Below are 22,594 nucleotides of genomic sequence, written 5' to 3' on the forward strand. Positions count from 1 at the left end.
TTGTGTTCTGTAACAGTACTTGAATGGAGATTTGGAGCATGATGGCTCTCTGACTGTAAGCCCATCTCATTGTTTTCCTAAAAAGGCATGGAGTGGCGGCACTTTTATGATTATAACTTTCCCTGTGGCTATTGGTGCTTGTATACCATGTAAAGTGCATTTTTGTAATTCACTTTGACTAAAAGCAATTGTCATATGCCTAAATTGTTCATTGCAATTTTAAATTGCATGTTTGTGGAACAGTGGGGTGACAGATTAGACCTTAGAAATTGAAGTACATTAATTTAATATTATTTATTTGATTTATTTTCTTTTGCATATCACTAAATAAGATCTTATATTCAAAAATATTATCTCCAACAAACTGAACACTTGACTATAAGAATATCCGTAATCAGTTATATCTACAGTCAAATGGAAGTTTTATGTACTTCCATTTGTTTTATATACCACTCTCATTAACTGGTGGGACAGATGATGTAATACTGCCAAAATAAAGAATAATCAAACTCAATGTGTACAATAAATGTCTGATTCACATGGGACTACTTTTACCCCAGGACATCCTGTAATTGTAATTACAGTATTACCTATATGTCCTGTGATTTTAATCCCAGAATAATTTTTACAGACTGGGAGAGTAGAAATTCCAGCCCAAATTACCTGCTGTTTTTATTTCACACTCAGAGGCCCATTGGTCATAGTAACTAACCATACTTCTCCTGTATGACCAGACATCTCAGCAAATGCAATATGTTCACTTGAAATGGGTGTTCATTTTTCTTTGTTGGGACATTGGAGGCTATTGTGGAGTCTGTTGCCGGAGAGATTTGGTTGTTTTTTCATTTCATAGGCCTACATTCAACCACTCCAGCATGGACACCAATTTATATATAAGTGCTCAGAAGAGGAAAATATTGCAAACACATGAGATGGATTGCATGTGCAGCTGCATTTGGTAAGACTATAGGCCTATGGTATACAGTATAAATCTCAATTAGATATGAATGGGAACGTTGTGCCCAAAAAGCAGGAAAAATCACATTCCTGCTATTTACATAGTACAGAGAAGTCTTGGTTAACATTCATTCTCTCATTCACCCCCACCTGGTTTAACCGACCAGCATCGGCTGTGTTCACGCCTTCGCGCGAGCCCGAAGTGTTCCGAATCAGTGTGTGACTTCACCAAAAACAAAGGCGGGAAGAAAAAAGGAAAAATCAGTTGTGTTCATGACAGCCTGTAGAATGCCTAGAGGCTGTGCCTGGCAGCCAGCTTCTTCTGAGCAATTAGTAGAATCCGTATACAAATGGTGTACACAGACGCATTCATGTGGGGTTCCTGTTTGCAGTGTGGAGATGCAGGCGGCCGCCAAACGTTTGTTGAGTGACTGGAAAAGCAGCAATTCTTTTATCCCGAATGAATTCTCCACCACAATTACCCACATAAAATTGGGTAAAAATGACATTACAGGACATCCTGGGGTTACACTAGTCCTGTGTGAATAGGGCAAAGAGAAACTTAAACTGCTTGCTTATACTACAGAGCATTTCATCAGCCATCATGCAAGAGGACATTTTGGCAAGGGGACATCATTATCTCCGCCGACTCTCTCTAAAGCAGACCATCCCTGCTTGCAAAAAGTACATTTTTCCATGAGTCAATGGAAACTTCCAGAAGTGGAAGTGGTGGGAAGGCAATAACGGGGGTGAGGGAGCAGGCATGTTGTGAAACTCACTGTTGCCGTCAAAAGGGCCCTGGAGCAAGTGTCCAATTAAGAGCATGAACTTGCCAAGCATCCTCTGGGGGGGCTCTGTCAGCATGCCTCACAGGGCGTAGTAATGCCTGTGGGTGGTGGGGGCTGAGGGGTGGAGGGGAAGGTTTGGGCTGAAAGGTCCCCCTCCTGCTGCTGAGCTCAGCAGAGCCTCCATCACACTGGCAGAGTTAGAATGGCAGATACTGCAGTGGGGATAGGGGGAGTTTTAAGAGTGAGTCCAGGATGGGTGTACTACACCTGTGCCAGGAAAGCAGTGTGAGCAGGAGGAGGAGAGGGGATTTTTAACCTCTTTGCTACATCTACTATTTCTCCTCCATCCAGTGGCTCCGGATCTCTCGTGACCCAGTTCTGTTTCCTATTACTTGTCTGCGGTCATGCTGAACACCTTGGCCTTGCATGGGTTTCTTATTTATAAATAACAGCCTCTGGTGTTATTAACCATCGCCCTGGCGACACGGAGCCGGCGCTTGTGGAGAACACAAGACCGCTCCGCCGGCTGCGCGGCCCACCTCCGCGGAGGAAACAAATGAGCCCGCGCGCTCGGAGAGAGGGCCGCAATAAAACCCTCCCCCGCGCGAGGCGGACGCTGGGCTCCCAGCTCGAGTGCAGCGGCAGCAGCGGTCTGAAAACGATAATAATGGCCGTGCGCAAGAATCTCTTTAGCCGTCTTTCCTCCTCATTAAGCCGGCTGAATGTAAAATACAGGGTAGTTCTTTACTCTCAGGCATATTCATCAGATCTCCCACAGGGCCCGCTTGGCACAATCCCAGGCCCACGCTGGTCCACATCTACAGTGCACGCAGACAGGACTCCCAGCCGAGAGGGCTTTAAAGAGCTCTCTCAGCTTTGATTCCCTTCCCAATATTTCACACGCTTAGGCTTCCGCACATGCAAAAACACACCGATTCATTATCGGGAAAGAGAACAAGACGAAGAGGCAAAGGCCGCTCCGCACTTGGGTCATACTCCACTCTGGACATCCTGACATCAGTAACAGCACTGTTTCTTTTCTTTTCTGGATTGTTTTTTTAAAGGACCCGAGTACTTTCTGCACCATAGCTGGCCACTGATAGAGTGAGCTTAATTTTCGGAACAAATATCGACAAAGTTAAGCTGAGAGTGCCAGGGTTCATTGGCCAGAACATCACGTCTTTTTGTTCAAGAATTCATCCTTGCTATTGATTCTCCTAATTATCCTATCAGTACATTCCTCTCCACTGATTCAGCCACTTACACTTTTGGTGAATTCATTCATTCATCCTTCCAGGTTATTCACCTATCCTCCCTAACATGCATTTACCCATGCCTACCTTTTATTCATTCATTCATTCACTCTATACACTGTTTACTTGCGGTCCGTTTACCTGGCTTGGAGCCCTCGTCCACTGATCCGTTGTAGACCTGGTTTTTGAACTCGGGCCTGTTGTCGTTCATGTCGATCACGTAGATGTACAGGTCGATGGGGTTCTCCACCTTGTTCCCATTCATGTCCACAGCGTGGGCCCTCAGCTGCAGGGAAACAGGGAACAGATGTGCATTTGAGACAGGGCAACCCGGGACTCGGGTGGAAGGGGGGAGGTGGGTTGGGATCTGTCATTTTTACTTTCCCGCATGTATAGCACTATGTAACATGAGTTTAAGGTTATCCCTTAAAGGTATCTGTTCCCTCCATAAGAATATGAAAAATCTGTGGTTTCACTGATACATTATAGGCTTCCAAAAAGGTGTGCTAAGCCCCTGGGTCATGCATGACAAATTGCAAAAAATAAAATGTACAAGAACTGATGAATGATCCTACATCTGATCAAAGGCTCTACATGTGGACCCTTTCATTGCACTCAGTGTGGGATTGTGGGTTTTTTGTTGGAGACAGATGGGTCTTGCAGGGTCCTTCTAAAATACAGCAATTGCAGTTCTCAGAGAACAGGCCTCAGCAGGCCCCCTCCAGACTGTTTTTCAAGCTCTCTCAACAGCTGGGCACTCCAGTGAACTGTGCACACCTATTCATCACAAAACCTTCCAGTATTTCTCCTTAGTGGAGAGTGCCTCCCCGTTAATGCCACTCTCTCCGTTCATTGCACTTATTTGTTTTCATTCACAGGCAAGGAGGTGCTGGAAAATCACACTATGAAGGAATACAAAAGCCACTTCCTTTGATGTGGTAGAGTGACTTATGTTGCACAGTGGGGCAGAGGAATAAAAGAAAGGGTTTTGGGTAACAGTGTCTTTGGTGTGCCTGGTGTTCCTGCCAGCTGGTTGCTGTATGTGTTGATCCTGTCATTGTGTTTGCCTAAACTTCTCAACACACCCCCCATCTGAGGTGATCAAGGATGGAAGAAATATGACTTTCTCTGCAAAGCTGGCTGTACAGTGTGAAATAAAAGCTGTACATTGCATCTAAAAAAATAAAAATCATTTAATCCATGAGAGAAACACAAGCCCATACTGACCAATGCGCTAACTAGGCCTGGATATAATTCACTTATGAAACAATACTTATTTTCTGAACTTCATGAATTTGTCTGCCATTGCAACCAGACATAAAAAGATCTGAATACACTTTTAGGCAGGAGTAAGTGACACACACCAAGAGTAGCTTTGTGTAAGTTGGTCCTGTTCCCTCCAAAATATAGGGATATTTGAGTGAGTGTGGTGGTTTGATGATGAAACAGTGTTGACTTCAATTTACCATCATGACTTCAGTCCCTCTAAATATACAATAACAACAAAACTAAAAAATTAAACCATTCTAGATTAGGTTTTGATTTAACCAGGTAAACCACTGGGTTTAAGATCTCTTGTGCCACAGAGACGTAGTAAGGGTAGCTCAAACAAAGTGCTGAGGATGTGGAAGTCCTGCTAGCTCAATGTGAAATTGCGCGTGCCACAGGCAGATGGGCTTGTAGGAGTGGGGGAGCACTTCCGATCACTGTTCAATGTGAGGCTCATCTCCTCTGGAGCAAGTGGCAGAGTACAGGAGAGACCAAAGTGCTGCATGTGAGGAATTCTGGGAAAGGTCCATTCTGGAGCTCCATCTCAGCCATTTGCGATAGCCTCTGTTGGAGACTTCTTTGGTGGTCAAAGAACTGTGCTCAGGAAAGGAACAGACGGTGATGTGAATTGCCTTATTTTAACAGAATCTTAGCAATGTATTATTTTTGGGACCTCTATCTTAATTTGTAGACCATAACATCAGTTCACATCCTCAGTCAGTCTGAAGAAGCCATGACAAGAATGCGTCTTCTGTAAACGCTGGCAGACAGTGCTTCTTGTAACTCTGCAGCCTGTCAGGTGGGCGATGTGGTTACTGTGTTGGATGAGTAAGCTGGAAGAGCAGACTGCAGGCACCTGGGTGACCAGAGGAGTCACTCTTGAGTGAGGAAGTGGGGGACAATCCTGCAATAGCCACTGTTTGCATCAGCATGTCAGCATTAATTACCAGCCTGCAATGTCTTTAGTGTAGTGATGAGCAACCCAGTAGCCTGACCTTGTACTCTTTAGTGCACTGGTATTCAAAGGGTTCTCGGTTCCAGGGACCTCCTGTGTATGCTGGCTTTCATTCCAGCCACAACGGCAATCCCAGAATTTTAACGAGCTGTAAATTTTCTTAATTAGGTTCTTTTCAGTTTAAAAGGGATTATTAACCCACTTAAGCCACATTAGAAATAGCTATGCATGCCATTAAGATAAAAGTTCACATTGTGCTATATTGCTGACACCTGCATAAAAAGAGATAACAAAAATTTTAAATTGGTCAAATTCAGGACTGATAAGATTTAAGAGGCACCTAATTAGGTTGTCAAACACATGTGTGTAAGTTATTTTACAATTTTTCCCCCTTAAACTTATTAACACAGCAAAGGTTTGGCTCGTTATCCACTGCCTTGCCTTCAAATTCTTCATTATCCACCAAATCGTTAGTTTTAGTCATCAGGTGTCCACACTTTTTTCCAGTAAAGAGCCTATTGATTCACTTGATCAGTTAAATGTAGTTATTTGCAATATAGTGAAATAAGCACAATGTGAACATGGGACTTTTATTCTTCATGGCACGCATAGCTATTTCTGATATAAGGTGCCTTAAGACTTGAAAAGTACCTAACAGCTTGTTAACATTCTGGGATTGCAATTGTGCTTGAAATGAAAACCAGCATACACAGTGGGCCCCCAGGGCCAAGTTTGAATACCAGTGCTTTAGTGGAGCACTGCACCACACTTGCTCAAGAAAAACAAAAAGAAACTTAAGTGTACAGACAAGTTTACAAACATCTATTGTGTGACAACACAACATATTTACTGCCCGACAGAAACTCATGAAAAAACAGTAAAGCCTAACAGGATGTCCCTGTACCAATTTCTTGAATCAGGAGCAAATCCCTTTCACAACTGGTGATGATGATATCACCAGTTCTTAACCTCTTTCTTCATAAACACTGTTTCAAGTGGGTTCTGAAAAAGTAGTGAAGTGTGTTTTATTGTAATCAATACAGACCTTCTCACATTTCACTGAAGTTCTGACAGGCTGAAATCGATATGGTGTGAGAAGCACCATCCAGAAACTTTCCCTCTCAAGCAATCTCAAGAAAATGCTTTCATATATGATTTTTTTTCCCCTTCAGAAACCAGGAGGGAAAAACAGCAATAACATTCTGAATATGAAAGTTATGATAATATTTGATAATATTTTTGCTCTGCTCTCAGAATACTTCAAAGTTCACACAAACATATATAAGCTTCAAAAATACGTAATTTTTCTGTTTGCCTGTACTATGAGAAGGTTCTATTCATTCAAGGAATCCAAAAATAACTAGCATTGTACTGTAGAATATTTTAAATAAGCTTTCGTTTATTTTATACTACTAGAAAAAAAACTGCAAACGAGGGGAATTCTCAAAAATGATTATTGAATTAGGAATTCAGCTCTGATCCCAGAAAACATTAATTCACAGCAGCTTTGCACAGAGTGTTTTTAAAACGTAAAATAAAAGAAGAGCTGTTGCTGTTGTTAACGTGCTTAGTGAACCTAACCTGGGCCCTGAGGCTGCTGTGTCAGGTCTTATTGCATTACAAGGCTTTGGGCCATCCAAACAACATCTCACACTTGCAAAGCTGACACTGCTGTCCACAATTACACTGCTCCAAGTTGCCATGCTGAATACTAACCACTTCACCCAGCCCCGCCTCAGCACTTCAGTTTCTGCTCAAAACTCATTTAGGAAAAATGAGTTCTGTAGCAAGCAAACATTCAGCTACAAGCACAAAGACAAACAGATTCAGACACACGATACAAGCAGATACACAAACACTCACAAAGGCATATGTTTACATAGAGAAGCACAAGCACAAGCACATACAGACAAACAGATAAAGGCAGAAAAACAAACACACAGATAGGTACACATAAACACAAGCACACATGCCTAGACACACAGGCACACAGACATACACACACACACGCACACACACACACAATACAAAAAGACAAACACATAGATGCACATAGTACAAAACAAAATAAAGGAAAAACAAGAAGAAGATAAATATTAGAGAAAGACACATGCAAAAAGACAGGATAAGGCAGGCACACAGTCATGCAGTGAGAAGCAATAAGATATAGAGAGTGAGACAGAGAAACAAGTACAATAAAAGTACACCTATTTGTGTCTCTATTCAGATACTTTGACACAAAGGAATATGTGGAGGAATAGACACGTGCAGTTGGATATAGAGAGATGTAGAATGAGACGGAAACAGCCACAAAGACATCTGTGTGAAAAACAGAGATGCTCAGTGAGACAGAGACGCGTAGAGTGAGGCAGAAAGAGAGTCACGCAACAAAACACCTGGTGAGGCATGGAAACATATGGTGACACAGTGAGAAGCAGTTCCTTCAGACTGCAGAGCAATGCTGACATTCTCAAAGGGCTGAATGAAGTCCCAAGTCCCAGTAAGAATCCTCTTCACTACACTAAAATGACATTCCAATCACTCCAGCGAGGCAATTCAGGCATATCCAGGCATCGGCCGCCATATCTCCAATTGGACGTCTTGCAAAAAGCCAACAGAAACAATCACATGGGGGAAAGACTCTTAAAGCTTATAATGCGTGCTTCGGAAAACTAGACAGACGACACAGCCCCGGATATGGCAGGTGTCTGTGGAACATGCACAGGGTCACTGGAAAGCTCGCAAAAATAATCTTACATGCTCACTGAAGCTGTAGCCTTGCACAGAACAGAACAGAATTATTTCAATTCACTTCACAACTGATGTGTATCCTTTCCGTTTTCCCTCTGCAAAAAAAAAAAACTGCATCATTGGGTCTCCGAAAGGTTAATTTGACTTTGCTTTTTCCTGCACATTGTTTGATCTTGCCGTGCACCCAATATCCGTGCGCAGGCGATTGCCATGAAAGCTCTTGACTGGTGCCAGGGACGTTATCACCGCTGCTGCTGGATCTGGTAATTCAATAACATTAGAAGTCAAAGATTACTGTTGTGTTTAAAGAAGGGAAAATGCAATTCTGTGTTGGAATTAGAGTTATTATCTTCAAAAAAAAAGATGAAAAAGCGGTCACTGCTGATTGGGTGCCCTCTACCCAGGCTTTCGATGAAGATAAACTCGGGACGCTGCAATGTCTGGATGCGTCAGATTGGTGAGGGTGTTTTTCTATGTCTCTCGCCAACTCACTTTTTTTATATTACCTATTTTAGTGATAAAACAACACAGAATATGCCAAACACTACATCAAATGTGGGAATACTTGAACACCATAATCAAATCTTTTAATTTCTTTTAATGGTCCTTCAGCATTAACTGCAGAGGTCAAAAAAACTAAAATGAGTCATTAAATGGCAGCTGATATCAGTCTTTGATTTCGGCTTTACTGTGTTAAGTAATTATACACACAAGGATAAATCAGTATCCCAAAATGTAGGAGATGAGCACTTTTGAGAGCTTTAAACTAAGAGCAAATTAAGCCCTTCAACATGGATATTCCCTTCCTTGTGCTGTTCGCCTGATGAGTCACCCCCACGGTCTGTCTGCTTGCTTTTGCACACAAACAATGCGTATTCCCCCACTTAATTACACACTAGACTTAGGTTCCTTTACAGGCCTGAACAAACAAACAAATAAGCAACTAGAGATGTGTTTCCTCAGCTGCGATGCTTTGCACTGGCATATCCTGCAGAAATGGATTTAAGAAGCTTGATCGGCCGACTGCCATTTGAAGGCTTTTGAGATTATTAATGCACTGGCAGGTGCTCCAGCATTCTCCCTCACGCCTCTCCAACTTCTCTCAGACTTTGTCTCCCGGTCAAGGAAACTTCCCCCACAATCTTGATTTTGCGACAACCTCCTTAGATTCAGTTTGAAACCACGTGGCTCCACATGGGGCAAGCAGCATTATTGGATGATTATTGGATGCTCTTGGTCAGGCAGCCACTCAGGGAGGGAGGCTCTACGGGGCTGGTTTTGCCATATTTGGGCCTTCCTAACATGCTGTTTTAACAAATCTGGCCCCCTCGTTCCCTACAGTGATTCCTCACGCAGCTTTCTCACAGAGGCTGGGGATAAATGCTCACTCGGGCGTGAACCATCCAGCTACGGCACAGAGATCCAAGTGGCTAGGTGCTCTCTGAGGCCGTAATTTGGGCTGACTGGTCAAATGAAGTGTTCCATCAGTGTTGGAATGAAAGTAGCCAAAGAAAAATAATAGAAAAAACATGAGTTATCGAGGGAGAAGGCCAAATGAAAATGAGGAGAGATGAGCATAAGACCATAACACATCAGGAGCTAATGACACTTCCTGTGCTCTGTATTGAAAGGGTGGTCTGACACATTTTAGTGACATATGCCTATTTGTTATCTTAGCAACCTGGGTTCATATTTTCTCTAATGATACAAACCTTTTTTTCACTCTAGTTCACGGTTGTAGATGTCCAAGCAGAATTGGCCAAGATTCTCATATGAGATAGCTGCTAATAATGGTATTGCTATTTGTATGTGTGAGTTGCTTTGTTAACCTCACTTGCATAAATAAAATCAAGGCATCCTTGTAGTTCACCCTTGGAACCAATAGATGGCTGCACTTTATCGAAAGGAATGAAATAGGAGACCTTTGCCAGAGAAATGCAACCCTTTTTCAAAGGAAATTTAATTATTTTTCTTCAATTAAATAACCTCCCTGATACCCAGCGGGCTTGACAGTTAGAGGATGTAGACTTCCAATATTTATTTCCTATTTTTGGTTTTGCATACCTGTCAAACTGTCAAAAGCACAGTTTGCGGTTTTTTCTGATTGCTTTCATTCAGAGGTGTTGGGAAACACTGAGCCTGAAGACACTTCTTCATTTCATTTTAGCGATATACTTGTTTTCTTCTTGGGTTATTTATTTATTTAACTTATAATGTACTCATTCTACTTCTGCTTTAAAGAGAGGGAGTTATTTATGAATGGATGCTTTGACAGTACACATTGAGAAGTGTCTCCAAAGTGACATAAAGTGGGTAAACAGACAGCCGCACACATTAAAAAAGCTAGGCTCACGTTTGATTTTATGGACTATCAGAGAGCGCAACAAAACTGCCTTTCATTAGTCCTGACAGCTGAGATGAATCTACACATTCCTCTGTCTTTGTACGCCAAAACGGAGCCGCAGTAACTCTACTAATTGACAGCTTGGGTTCTGATGTATTTCTGCTAGCTTGACTTTGTCAAGAACTGTTCTTATTTTAAATGTAACTGAAAGGTAATTAAAGTAAAAAGAAAAGAATAAAAGCCAAACAATGCATATATAGTCAGGTGTGCTCAATTGCTTCCTTAGTACAGATATAAAACAACTTTCAGTATGTAATCTTGATTCTAAGCTTGTGATCGCCTTTGATCGGAGTCTGTGACTGACGTTTGTCAACATAAGGACCAGAGTTGTGTCAAGAAAGTCAAAGAAGCCATTATGAGTTTGATAAATAAGAAAAAAAAAAAAAAAAACAAGGCAGGCCAAACCTTAGGCTAACTAAAATCAACTGTTTGGAACATCATTAAGAATAAAGAGAGCACTGGTGAACTTAGTAATCGTAAAAAAGGGCCTGGTAGGCCAAGGAAGATATCAACAGTATGTTGATGAAGAATCACCATAATGAATAAAACCCCTCAAACACCTGTCTGACAGATCAGAAATACTCTTCGGAAGGCAGGCATGGATGTGCGAGTTACTAATGTCCACAGGAGACTTTATGAACAGAACTACAGAGGCTACGCTGCAAGATGCAAGCCACTGCAAAACCTAGGTTACAGTTTGCTAAAAAGTATCGAAAAGAGCCTGCAGAGTTTCGGAAAAGGTCTTTTGGACAGATGCAACCAAGATTCACTTGTATCAGAGTGATGGCAAGAGCAAACTGAAGAGGCCAAAAGGAACTGCCCAAGATCAAAATCAGCCTGCCTCATCTGCGAAACATGGTGGAGGGGGAGTTATGTTTTGGGCACGTAATATTGCTGTCATATGTACTGGTTCACTTATCTTCATTGATAATTTAACTGCTGACAGCAGCAGCAGACTGAATTCTGAAGTGTACAGAAGCGTCTTATCTGATAAAGTTCACCCAAATTCCTCCAAACCTATTGGACGGTGCTTCATCCATGAGCAAGACCATGATTCCAAGCATACTGCTAAAGCAACAAAAATGGGAAACTTCTTGACTGGCCAAGTCATTCACCTGAACTGAATCTAAGTGAACATGCATCTCTTATGCTAAAGAGAAAACTGAAGGAAACTAGCCCCTGAAACAAGCAGGAGCTGAAGATGGCAGGCTTGGCTGAGCACCACCAGGGAAGATACTCAGCATCTGGTAATGTCTATGGGTCACAGACGTCAAGCAGTCATTGCAAGCAAAGGAAATGCAACAAAATACTAAACAGGACTAATTTCAATTACATAACATTATTATGTCCCAGACATTATGATGCCTTGATATGGAGGGACTATGCACAAAAAGTGCTCCAGTTTCTACATGGTGAAACCAAAGTGTACAAAAATACCTTTAAATAAAACCTGAAATTATTTTGATTGCAAATGTGAAATTGTAGAGTACAGAGACAAATCAAGAAAACATATGCCCTTTATATATGTGTGTGTATATATATATATATATACTGTATATGTGTGTGTGTCTGCATACATATCTATAGTTATATATATACATATATATATATATATATAGCTCCTAATATCCGAGTTTTAATGATAAACCGGAGACATCCCACGGGCACCAGGTGATTTAGTGTGGATGACGCTGTTGCTGGACTCACATGATAGGATGACCTCTCTTCTCTGTCCAGGGGCTTGGTGACAAACATCTTTCCCGCCACTGGATCGATCCTGAAAACCTCGTTGGGGGGCTGGTCGGCACCCACGCCTGTGATACTGTAGCGAATCTGAATCTCCCGGTCTTGATCCGAGCGAATCTGTACACAAGCAAGGAATAGCAGAGTGAACCGTCAACCTATTTTTTAAATTCAAATCCTCAAGAATCACCGCAAAGGATTCAATCAGGGGTGAATCTGTTTGGTTAGACAAGGCTGACTAGCAATATAATCAGTGATTCTCTTCATGTTCAGATTAAAGCCCTAAGTTCCTTCTGATACATCTTCATGCCAAATACTTTACATTTCACTATAGAGTACTATTTGTTGAAATATATCAGACAATGACTCAATAAACATGCAATTCTCATGGGCAGCCTACATACATGGAGAGAATGGGAGACACAATATGACAGTAACCCCTATAAAACACCAAATCTTTCAAAGCCATGGAGATCTGACTAAATAATGATTCTAATGCTATGTCTAATCTATGTGAAACCCCTACCCTGAACAACAGTGTTGATAAGTAGTTGTCATATGATAAATGAACACGCACACAAGCGTTTCATTCACATTCAATGGCAACCTCCCAGTTTGAATTCTGAATATATTTTGTATGCTGTGTGTGCACAAATTTGGGTTACATTAAGTCTAATGTAAAAACTATGTCGGACACAACAATTCCATATCAAACTTCCTTCCTATCCCACCTACACCTTTTTCAGGCCTTTTTCTATCCACAAAGGCACTCAAGTCTTTGATTTTAGTTTGCGCCCCAATGGATGATGAAGTTATTTTTTATGGTGTTCTAATTTGGCTTACTTAGTATACGTTTTTGCAATGAATCCAAGAGCCAATGGGACTATGGAGGGTTTTCCAAAAAGCTAATGTCTTGGCATTTGGAGCCTTGGAGAGATTGTATTTGTTTCTTTTATTTATTATTGATTTTTTTTGGGTGTTCCAAGAATGTAATGTGCTGTTTTGAAACTGATTAATAATGAAGATGCATCAAATTCAGCCATGAATGCATTCCCCTCAGTGTCTGAAACAAACTTCTTGCTGAAACAGCCACTGTATCTGGTAGATAAGATTTTCTCAGACAGTTGGACAACATCAACACACAATAGGAAGATGAAAATCACACAATCACACAAGCATGCTTTGTAAAACCTTTTTAAAATCTTTATTTGAAGACAAAATAGATTTCACAATGTGATTAAATGAACAAACAATAGCAATTATAATACTTTAACGAAGGCAGGGCTACCATAGTTAGGGCTACATCTCTAATACGTAGAACGCGTGTCACTTGAGGAGTGTTGTTTCGACTTTTCGGGGGCATATAGATAGCAGGCAACACAGAACATGGCTTGCTCTTCAGCCTTGAATACCAGCCATTCATGATACTTGCCATTAACCACAAGTTTCCACTTCTCATTAAAACACTGTTTCTTTTTTATCCTAGCTTTGTTCTTCTTCAACATTATCATTGGTTTTCCTCTTTTCAACAGTTTTGTTTTCTTTTTTCACCTTAGTGATGTGACTCCATATTTCTTTTGACAGCTGATTAATATAAGATAATTTTGGCTATGATTTTCCCACAAACAAACTGGATAATGTTTGGTGGTATGACTGGCAATGAAAGTGGACCACTGACACGTCCAATCAAAGTAGCCTAATGAATGCACGCATTTGCGGGAGTTGGCATCCCTGTAACTGTGTGAACTTCTATTTTGGGATTTTTTTGGCAGCTTGATTTCTACATGTCAATGTATCTGGTAAATTGATCCTGTTTACTCGACTCCGACATAATCTACCCATATTTGGCAGGTGATCAGGTGCTAGTTTCAGAACCTGATTCCCTGTAAAGTGTTTGTTCCATTTTCTCATGTCATGTTCTGGATTCAAATCAGAGAGGGTCCCCAGGATCACAGTGGCATTGGTATAGGCTACCATTCACCATGAGTGAGTCAATGGATGCACTGTCACACTGATAAATGCTAAATGCATAATAGAAACATTAAGCCCTTACCTCTCAATCCGCGAAAACCTTACATGAAAAACGTAAGGTGTTTAATGGAACAGGATCCTGGGTTTTTACTGGATCTTTTCAAGGTTTATTTATTGCAGGAGTGCTACAGCTCCAGCAGATAGGTCTTGAAACAATTATTTATTTTATGTGTCATACTGAGAAAAACCTGGGTTTGCAGATTACTCACACAACGAGGGCAATTTGTTGTTATACATGGAAGACTGCTATATTTATTTATGCATATGTGGACAATTAGTGAAAGGTAAGTTAATGGTTAAGATATCAGCTGCAGTTGAAATACTGGGGCATTAATGTGGGGATACAGGTCCATGGAGCTGCTGTTTTTAGACAGACTCAAAGCAAAACACTGAATCATGATATTCATCTTACTGCATTGATATGTAAGTGTATAGATGAATGAAGATAGAAACGTTTGGCAGACAGTGAGTGTTTGTCCATTTTCATTGGCAAGCAAATGGCTTGGGGGGGACTAAGGAGTCATGTTACCTTTAGGCCACTGGCAAGATAAACTGGTGTGTTACAAATGACTGACTATGCAGTTTCTGCAGTATATACACTGGATTGTTTTTTTTTTGCATTTTGAACAACTTTATTTTTTACTGTTCAAAGTGTAATGTAGAAGTAAAATATTACTACACCAAGGGACACATTGTTGCAGAGATAGAATAACTAGCTAAGTTGGCTGGGTAATGCTATGCTGTGTTACTGTTAGGTGAGCAGTGATATAACGTGCCCAAGATTCAAAACAATGGAATGGCATGATTTTTTTTTTACCAGACAGAGGAAGAATAACCTGTCAGAGCTGGTGTCATTATTCATGTAGTGCATTGCTATCTAGCTAACTAAATGCTACTGTGAGCTCATTTAGCTTATTTTTTTTTAAATACAGAAGGTGCATACCATTTCAGCTCTCCCATTTTTTTGTCAAAAGCTTTTTTCTTATGGCTTAATGAACATTATAAATGTTAAAAAAAAAGTACTTTAATTTAGCCTAGCACAGAAATAACTTTTTTTCCCCCAACTTTTAACAAAGATTTTTAAAATCAGTTCTAAGCCAACCTTAGCACTGTAATGTTGGGATCAGGATGGGAAAGATACCTCACTACCTCAGTAGCTTTCACCCTGCAGTATATCTGCTGAACTGTGCAATCATTGCATTAGATAAGTATACAGCATTTGCACTGGGCACAGCAGGTGCCCAGTTGACCACAGGAGGTCACTGGCGATCAGAGATAGGTACAATCCCACTGACCAAAACCCAGCCTCCTGGGAGGGTGCCACTGTATTGTGATACACAATGAAACACATTGGGGGGTATGAGAATACTTAAAACAAGAATTCAATATTTAAGTCTCTTTCAGACATAATTCTGCCATATGTTTATTCTTTAGAGACCTTGACAGATTTCATTTAAATGGCCTTAGCAGGAAGAACATATTTATATATTTTCACCATACATTCGGCTTGAAAAGCCGAATAGCAGATTACTTTTCATTTGCGCCATAATCAGGTAACTGACAGCATGCAATTGAAAAACTAACATGTTTTGAATACACACTAACAAGATCTATTTAGAATAAAACACCAGGGGAAAGAAAAGTAACCAGAATACAGGCAATAGATATCAAGGTTGAATTTCCGCAGCATATAGGCACATACAAATACACACACGCTCTCACACACCCACTCTCTCTCTCTCTCTCTCTCTCTCTCTCTCACACACACACACACACACACACACACACACTACCTCTAAGAACGTTCTGGAAGCCTAGAGGGGCCTACTGGAAATTCTCTTATGGGTTCCTCAGAGCTGTCATAGACAACTTCAGAACTGTGGCCATGGCCCACATCAACCACCACCCACTACCATATCTCTCTGCCACCCTCCGCTCATCTGACCTAATAGCAAATAATTGATGGTCTTCCATTAAACAGGTAGGATGAGTACAGTAAAGAGCCAATATTTCCTGCACCATTTAATAAGTGGAATGTGGGAGCAACCAAATACAGGGAGCTGCTTTTTCAGTTCCCCAGAGCTAATAAAGAGCAATTTGATACATTAAGTGTACTGAAAGGTCTGTGATTTGGATTCGAGTGCTGCATAAGTGGGCTACATTTGAAGGAATCTTTCAATTTAGCCTCAAATTGGGTTCCAGAAAGGTCTTTCTTCTCTTCATGCTCCATTAGCAAGAAGACACACTGTTACTATTCCAATGATCATATATTTTTGGGAATATATAGATAACCTTCTGTTGTTTACAGTATTTTCATTACCAGCTCATACTGGGTTCTCATGTGGCAGACAAAAGCCATGGCTTCTTGTGAAAAAGTAAATAAATAAAGAATAATTATGGAATGGACCAAGAGTGACCAAGCCTATTGGAAACCTACCAGCCAAATTGTCCATAGAAACATGATAAAAATGCATTATCTGTGACCGGGCCACATGAAATTGTAGATTGCTGTAGATTGCTGCAGATTGCAATCACCTGCACAACATTGTAATTATTACCTCTCCTAAGTCAGCAGTGGCTTTCAGAAGAGAAAATGAGACAGAAATAGAGGTAGAAAACCAGATTTCAGTATGAGGTGAATATGAGGTCAATATTGTAGTGAACACAGCTAAGCTGCATCAAGAGATACTGGTTCACAATAGTCACACATTGGAGGTTTAGTTCAATGTATTTCTGATCTCACTGAAGCCCCTGTGACTTCAACTTGGGATACAAAAGTTCTTTCTGTACCAGTGGCATACCAATTGATTTAGTGTCTCATTTATCCTTGTCTGGAATGGGCCAGTCTGAAAGCAGATATGAGTAATTACATACAATAAAGGACCCACATTAAATTGCATTTTCCTAGGGGATAATACTGGAAAGCTAGAGATAACCTCCATTCACTGTGTCCACAGAGAGAAAAAGTCACAATCTCACTGTTGGGTCACAGCACAATGAACCCAGGTCATAAATGTTTATGTTTACATGTGTGTATCTATATTAAGAACATTATAACTTACATTACCATTATTATTATTTATATTCATATATATTTTTGTTATATGCTTATATTGTATATAATAAAACAATTGTTATATCTGTAAATATAATATCTGCATAAATATAACAAATCTAAATCTAAATCTAAAGCATATTTACACATGTAATAAAAATTATATAATAACATATTGGTTGGAAGTTGGTAATTATTTTTGCTAACATACAGGGCTTACTATAAAAATGTGAATGCTACAGTTATGTTTTGGGTGAAACTGCTGTACATGCTACCAAATAAACTCGTACTAGAACACAGATGCTGTGTGATGGAAAAAGAGATGCAGATATTTGAGCAGATGTTTTCATATTTCATATCTGAAACCAGAAAATGCTGGGAAATGCGCTCTTCCAGAAAACATATAGTGTCATTTTTGAACACCCAATTGCGTTTTTAGGCAAATGATATCAGTCAGGTGAAACAACACTCCAGGCATATTTGTGAAGGCTGCCATTAGTTCCAGTGTGCTCACTCACTGAATATTTTCAGTTTTATAGAAACCTGAATTAGAATTTTGCAAATCTGTAGTGGTTAGTCTTTGGAGCAACAAGATAATGTATCAATAAAGAATTAGCAAGCACATCCCGACAGTATAATACAAACAATTGAATTACACAATTTGGACGGCCTGTTTACACAAAATAAACAAACTATTATTATTATTATTATTATTATTATTATTATTATTATTATTATTATTATTATCTTTCCTTATTAATACTGCTAGAACCAGCTTGGAAGATTTAAAGCAATGTCTTTCTAAACAAATAACAAATAAAGCAAATTACAAAAAATATATATTCCTGGAGTCTCTAGCCTCCCATGGGTAATGAATTATAAATGGATTCATTTTGAAGAGCGCTAATAAGGAAAGAAGGTTCTCTTCTGCTCTTCTTGTTAGAGAAAAAAAAGGGGAGTGAACTAGGATGCAAGAAACTGTAACGACTCAGCACAGACCAGACACTGGTTAAATGACCTATTTGTAGTTGGATCAAAGCAATTTCCTTCATTACTGACGACTTGTCAGGTCTTAAGGAGATCTTATCAGTGAGCTAAGCTACCTCTGTGAAGCAAACTGATTCAAATAAGAAATCATGCCACTACTTCTCAAGGGAAAACAAGGCAAAAAAAAAACACATAATCTAGTGGAATAAAGCTCACACTGTGATACTGCAGAGCAAACTGTCCCAGCTGATCTTTCACATTCCCATAGCACTGCTGCAACGTAGAATCAAGATAACTAAGATAAATAAGATTGCCACAACCTTGTGTATACATGCTTGTTAGGATACTACTCTTCCATGCACTTGGCCTAACTTAAGGTTATTTGGCTGACAAATTCTAAACTCTGGTGAAAACCAAAATAGGAGGTAATACAACCTATTTATGGTTGCTGTGCCAAGATAAAAGGCTGAGCCAACTTTAAAAGTGCATTGTAATCTGTTACTTACAATTCTGTAACTGGAGCAGCCTTACAAATTTTACAGTGCACTTATATTGTTTAATGCAAGCTACCATACTCACAAAAAAGAACAGCTGCATTCACTGTGCTTACACTTCACAGTCATTTCAATGTGACTGCCCAAGAACATTTCACAAGGACTCATGTGACATAATGATGAATGAATATAGCACTGGTATACAATGTTAGACACGACACATGCCATGTTTAAAATGATTCAAAACATTTTAAAAGCTATGATCAGTAAAATAACATAATTCAACCAATTCTTCTATTTTTTTTTAAAAAGGACTATATTCAGCCATCACTCTTCCTACCATTTTCCTACTCTCATTCTCTCTTTATATTGTTGCCATTATTTAAAGTAAACCATGAAACGAGATGAATGTGCCCTTTACAGTAAAATGTGTTTTTCTATATTGCTGTATTTTTTTTAACTTAAAATAGCACACTGTTCAGGATATATCTCAAGGAAACTAAAGTAAAAAGTGAAATGAAACAGCACAGCACATTGAGGGAAAAGGGAGATTTTAGACAGCTCTTTGGCAGTGGTATTTCAAGCTACAGCTGAGGCCCCTGTAATGTCTCTGTTTTGTGTGATACGAGCACATTATGACCAAGTGCAGAATATGCCTTGATTTGTCTCCTGGTCTCCCAGCCCACGCTCAGCACGCTTGTTTCTTGTTTCTCACAAAGAGAGAGAACACCAGACCCCCCAGGGGGGAATGGGGCCCAGGTTCACAAAGTTTTCCATATTTGTTGTACTTTCACAAGATGAAGAAAGGCACTTGAGCCGAGGAGAAAGTGTAATATTGAATTCTGTAATATAACTCCATAATGGGAAACCGCGGCAGTGCCTACAGCTCACAGCCGTTTCTCGCCCATTTAAAACATGGTTTGTTTTTTATTTAATTCCTTTTATTTTCACCCCCCTCTGTCATCACTTCATGACTGGTGTACTCTGGAAGACTTGCCTCTGGAGAAGACTCATATTGCAATAACACACATGGGGGGATTCTAGGGCAAAAGGCAAAATAACAATATTCCTTTTAAAATCTTTAGAAACTTGCGATCATTTAGCACTTTAGCACAGTGTATTTTTGTCCCCCTTTCCTTCTCTGAAAATTCAAAAGAGGTGGCAAACAAACCCCTCAAGCAAAAAATAACAATATATCTGCTTTGATGACACCCACTTTTTGATGACACCCACTTTTTGAGGACACCCACTTGGTCAGTGTTTGAGGGTTTATTAAAAAGAGGGCCCAAACTAATTCAACATGGAGAACAGACACGTGTCTGGGTGCTTTGGTAAAAGATTTTTGCAATTAAACCATGTTAACTATGTCAAACTTTGCAAACTAAACTATGGGTAGTGTATCTTCTTACAAACTGTGTTAATCATCATTTTGATATCATGTCTCCTTACCTTGCCAAATGGAAAGCCTGCTACACGGTCCAATTATTAAATGTGAATGGGGACAAAATATTTTTTATCTGATTTGAAAGGGCAAAATAAGTTGAACCAGGAGATGTGGAAGAGATTTATGTCAATGAAATTCAAGGAAGTATAGCTTTAAATTTTCTAAAGTATTAATTTTCTCCACAAAAAAAGCAATTTTAGAGGAAATGCACTGAAACGTCAAGCCCAGGTATTGCATTTGAACTGCATCAGATACTGAATGTGAGGGAGATTCTGAACAAGTTGCCTAGAAATAGAAATTGCATGAGTGCCTATAGGGAGTGTTACTTACATGTAAAAATAAATAAATAAATAAATATATATATATATATATATATATATATATATATATATATATATATATATATATATATATATATATATATATATTAGTGCTGTCAATGTTAATACATTACTGTATGCAATTAATTTAAACAAATATATTTTTAACATAATCACCTCACAGCTCACCATTGATTTTGTTAAGCTGTTGCCACACTGCCAAGTTTTTCCTTCACACCAGCTTTTTATAGGGGCCTCAATTTAGAATTACAAAGCACCAGATTACATCATACATTACATCATTGCACGTATGTCAGTATTTTAAAGGCTGTACAATGTAATTATGCAGATGTCATGATTAGTCTGTGTGCTTGTCAATCTTTCATCTAATAATAGTCAGGGTGGCGATGGGGGCAGGTCCCAGAGGATAAGAGCTGTGCATGGCACTCTTATTTTGCAGTGCTGTCTGCAATGCAAGGCAGAGATGTGGTAGGCTGTTTTAATTAACTCAGTTTCTGAAGCTCCCAAAATTGTCTTTGTTTCATATTAAACACGTTAAAAATGTGCTGGCAGGGTGTGAAATAATTCTGCAATTAGTGACAAAAATAATTTATTATTATAAATAAGAAAAAGTTTATTTTTTGTCAAGGTGAGACACAAGGTCACTCAAATAAGTAATACGGCTAATGCAGAAAAGGGGAGGTTAAACAGAAAGGTATAACAAAGAACAAATAAATTATAAAGATGTTTATTTTGATTAAAAAGTAAAGTTATTTCTGTTTGAATTCCAGTAGCATCACAGTAATATACACCTAGCCTACCAGTTTTCATTATCACTTCCTACACACATGCATTTATTCTTGCTGAAAAATAAATTGCTGCAATTCTTTTGCCCTGCACAGCAGTCAGGTTTATCATGGTGCCATTTTAAAATGTAGGAATCAATGCAAGCCTATGAGTCATGCAGGGCACAACAATTTAACAAGCAACACCAACACCAAAAAAAATTAAAAATAAAATACTGACTGAAAAAAATACTGCAGGCAGCAGAACATTGTAGAACATTTGTAGAAGACAACCGTGTGTTGCAAATTTCTAAATCTCTGGTAATTTTGTAGAGAAGAATAGAGCAGCATTATCCCCTGAAAATATAAGCAAGGCTGCCTCAGCACTGACTCAATATTAAGAAATAGCTGAAGACTGGAAAGTAAGATTATCATTTTCCATTTTAATGAAGATTCTCATGTGGCTTATTTGCTTCAATTACCTTAGCTCGTACATACATAATCTTGATCTGTTAACATGTAAAAAATCATATTTCTGGTGTCCAGCAGTATAGCATTTTCAATTTCATCTTTTGTTTTCATTTAAAGTCCAAGTTACAGCTTTTTAGGTCAAAGTAAAAGCTGGCAGTGTACATTGTGGTTAACCTGCCTAATATGTGAATTAAATATAATATTTGTCATTTTTAATTTGTCTATGAATTAGGCTCTTTGAGAGAAGGTTTGAATCTAAAGCAATCGGCCAGGTGGTGAGTATACACTGTTTGAAGTACAGTAGACATTTAGAACTGTAGCAGTTGTCAGAGGTCTGTGATACCCCTTGATGGAGAGCAGGCTGATGTTAGCATTAAGGCTGATTACTTTAATTTCCTGTCATTTGAGGCTTTCGCAAATACAATCAATAGTTTTTGTGATTCATTTCCTTAGTTTTAACACTGGGAGGTGTAATTAATACTTGGCATTATTATGTGTGTAACCTTCACTGGAAATAATTATAATTATACCCCAGGTTACGAGTACCAAAGTTCACTTTTGTTCCTGTGCAAATGAACTTTGTGCAAGGAATGGTTGGGAATGGCAGTTAACAACTGGTAGCAGTTGCACTGTGATGAATATACACATGCACGACCTCTGTAGGTATGAAGTTACTGTACAAGAGTTGTATTGCTTTAGACTATGAACCCCTCAATGTCCTGATACCCACAACTGTAAAGCCAGCAGGCCATCAGGAAATTCTCCAAAAAAAAAAAAAAAAACTGTCTGGCAAAAACATATATTATACCACTTGGGATTCAAACATGCAGCCCTCTGGTTATTGATTTCATATCCATGTATACAGCTCTGTTTCTCTCCATCATTTC

The 22,594-nt window shown here is 39.4% G+C and overlaps 1 protein-coding gene across 4 annotated transcripts in view; it reads right to left on the reverse strand.

Moving 5' to 3' along the window:
• Positions 1–22,594, reverse strand: part of LOC135234189 (cadherin-4-like) — a 546,833-nt gene that overhangs the window by 51,101 nt on the left and 473,138 nt on the right. For all 4 annotated transcript variants that reach the window (XM_064298517.1, XM_064298519.1, XM_064298520.1 and 1 more), the window contains 2 exons: positions 12,085–12,240; positions 3,140–3,284 (listed from right to left, as the gene is read on the reverse strand). In XM_064298517.1, the coding sequence (XP_064154587.1) occupies positions 3,140–3,284; positions 12,085–12,240 (301 nt within the window). The remainder of the gene's footprint in view (positions 1–3,139; positions 3,285–12,084; positions 12,241–22,594) is intronic.

Source organism: Anguilla rostrata, chromosome 11 (genome assembly GCF_018555375.3).
Source record: "Anguilla rostrata isolate EN2019 chromosome 11, ASM1855537v3, whole genome shotgun sequence".
NCBI classification, from domain to species: domain Eukaryota; kingdom Metazoa; phylum Chordata; class Actinopteri; order Anguilliformes; family Anguillidae; genus Anguilla; species Anguilla rostrata.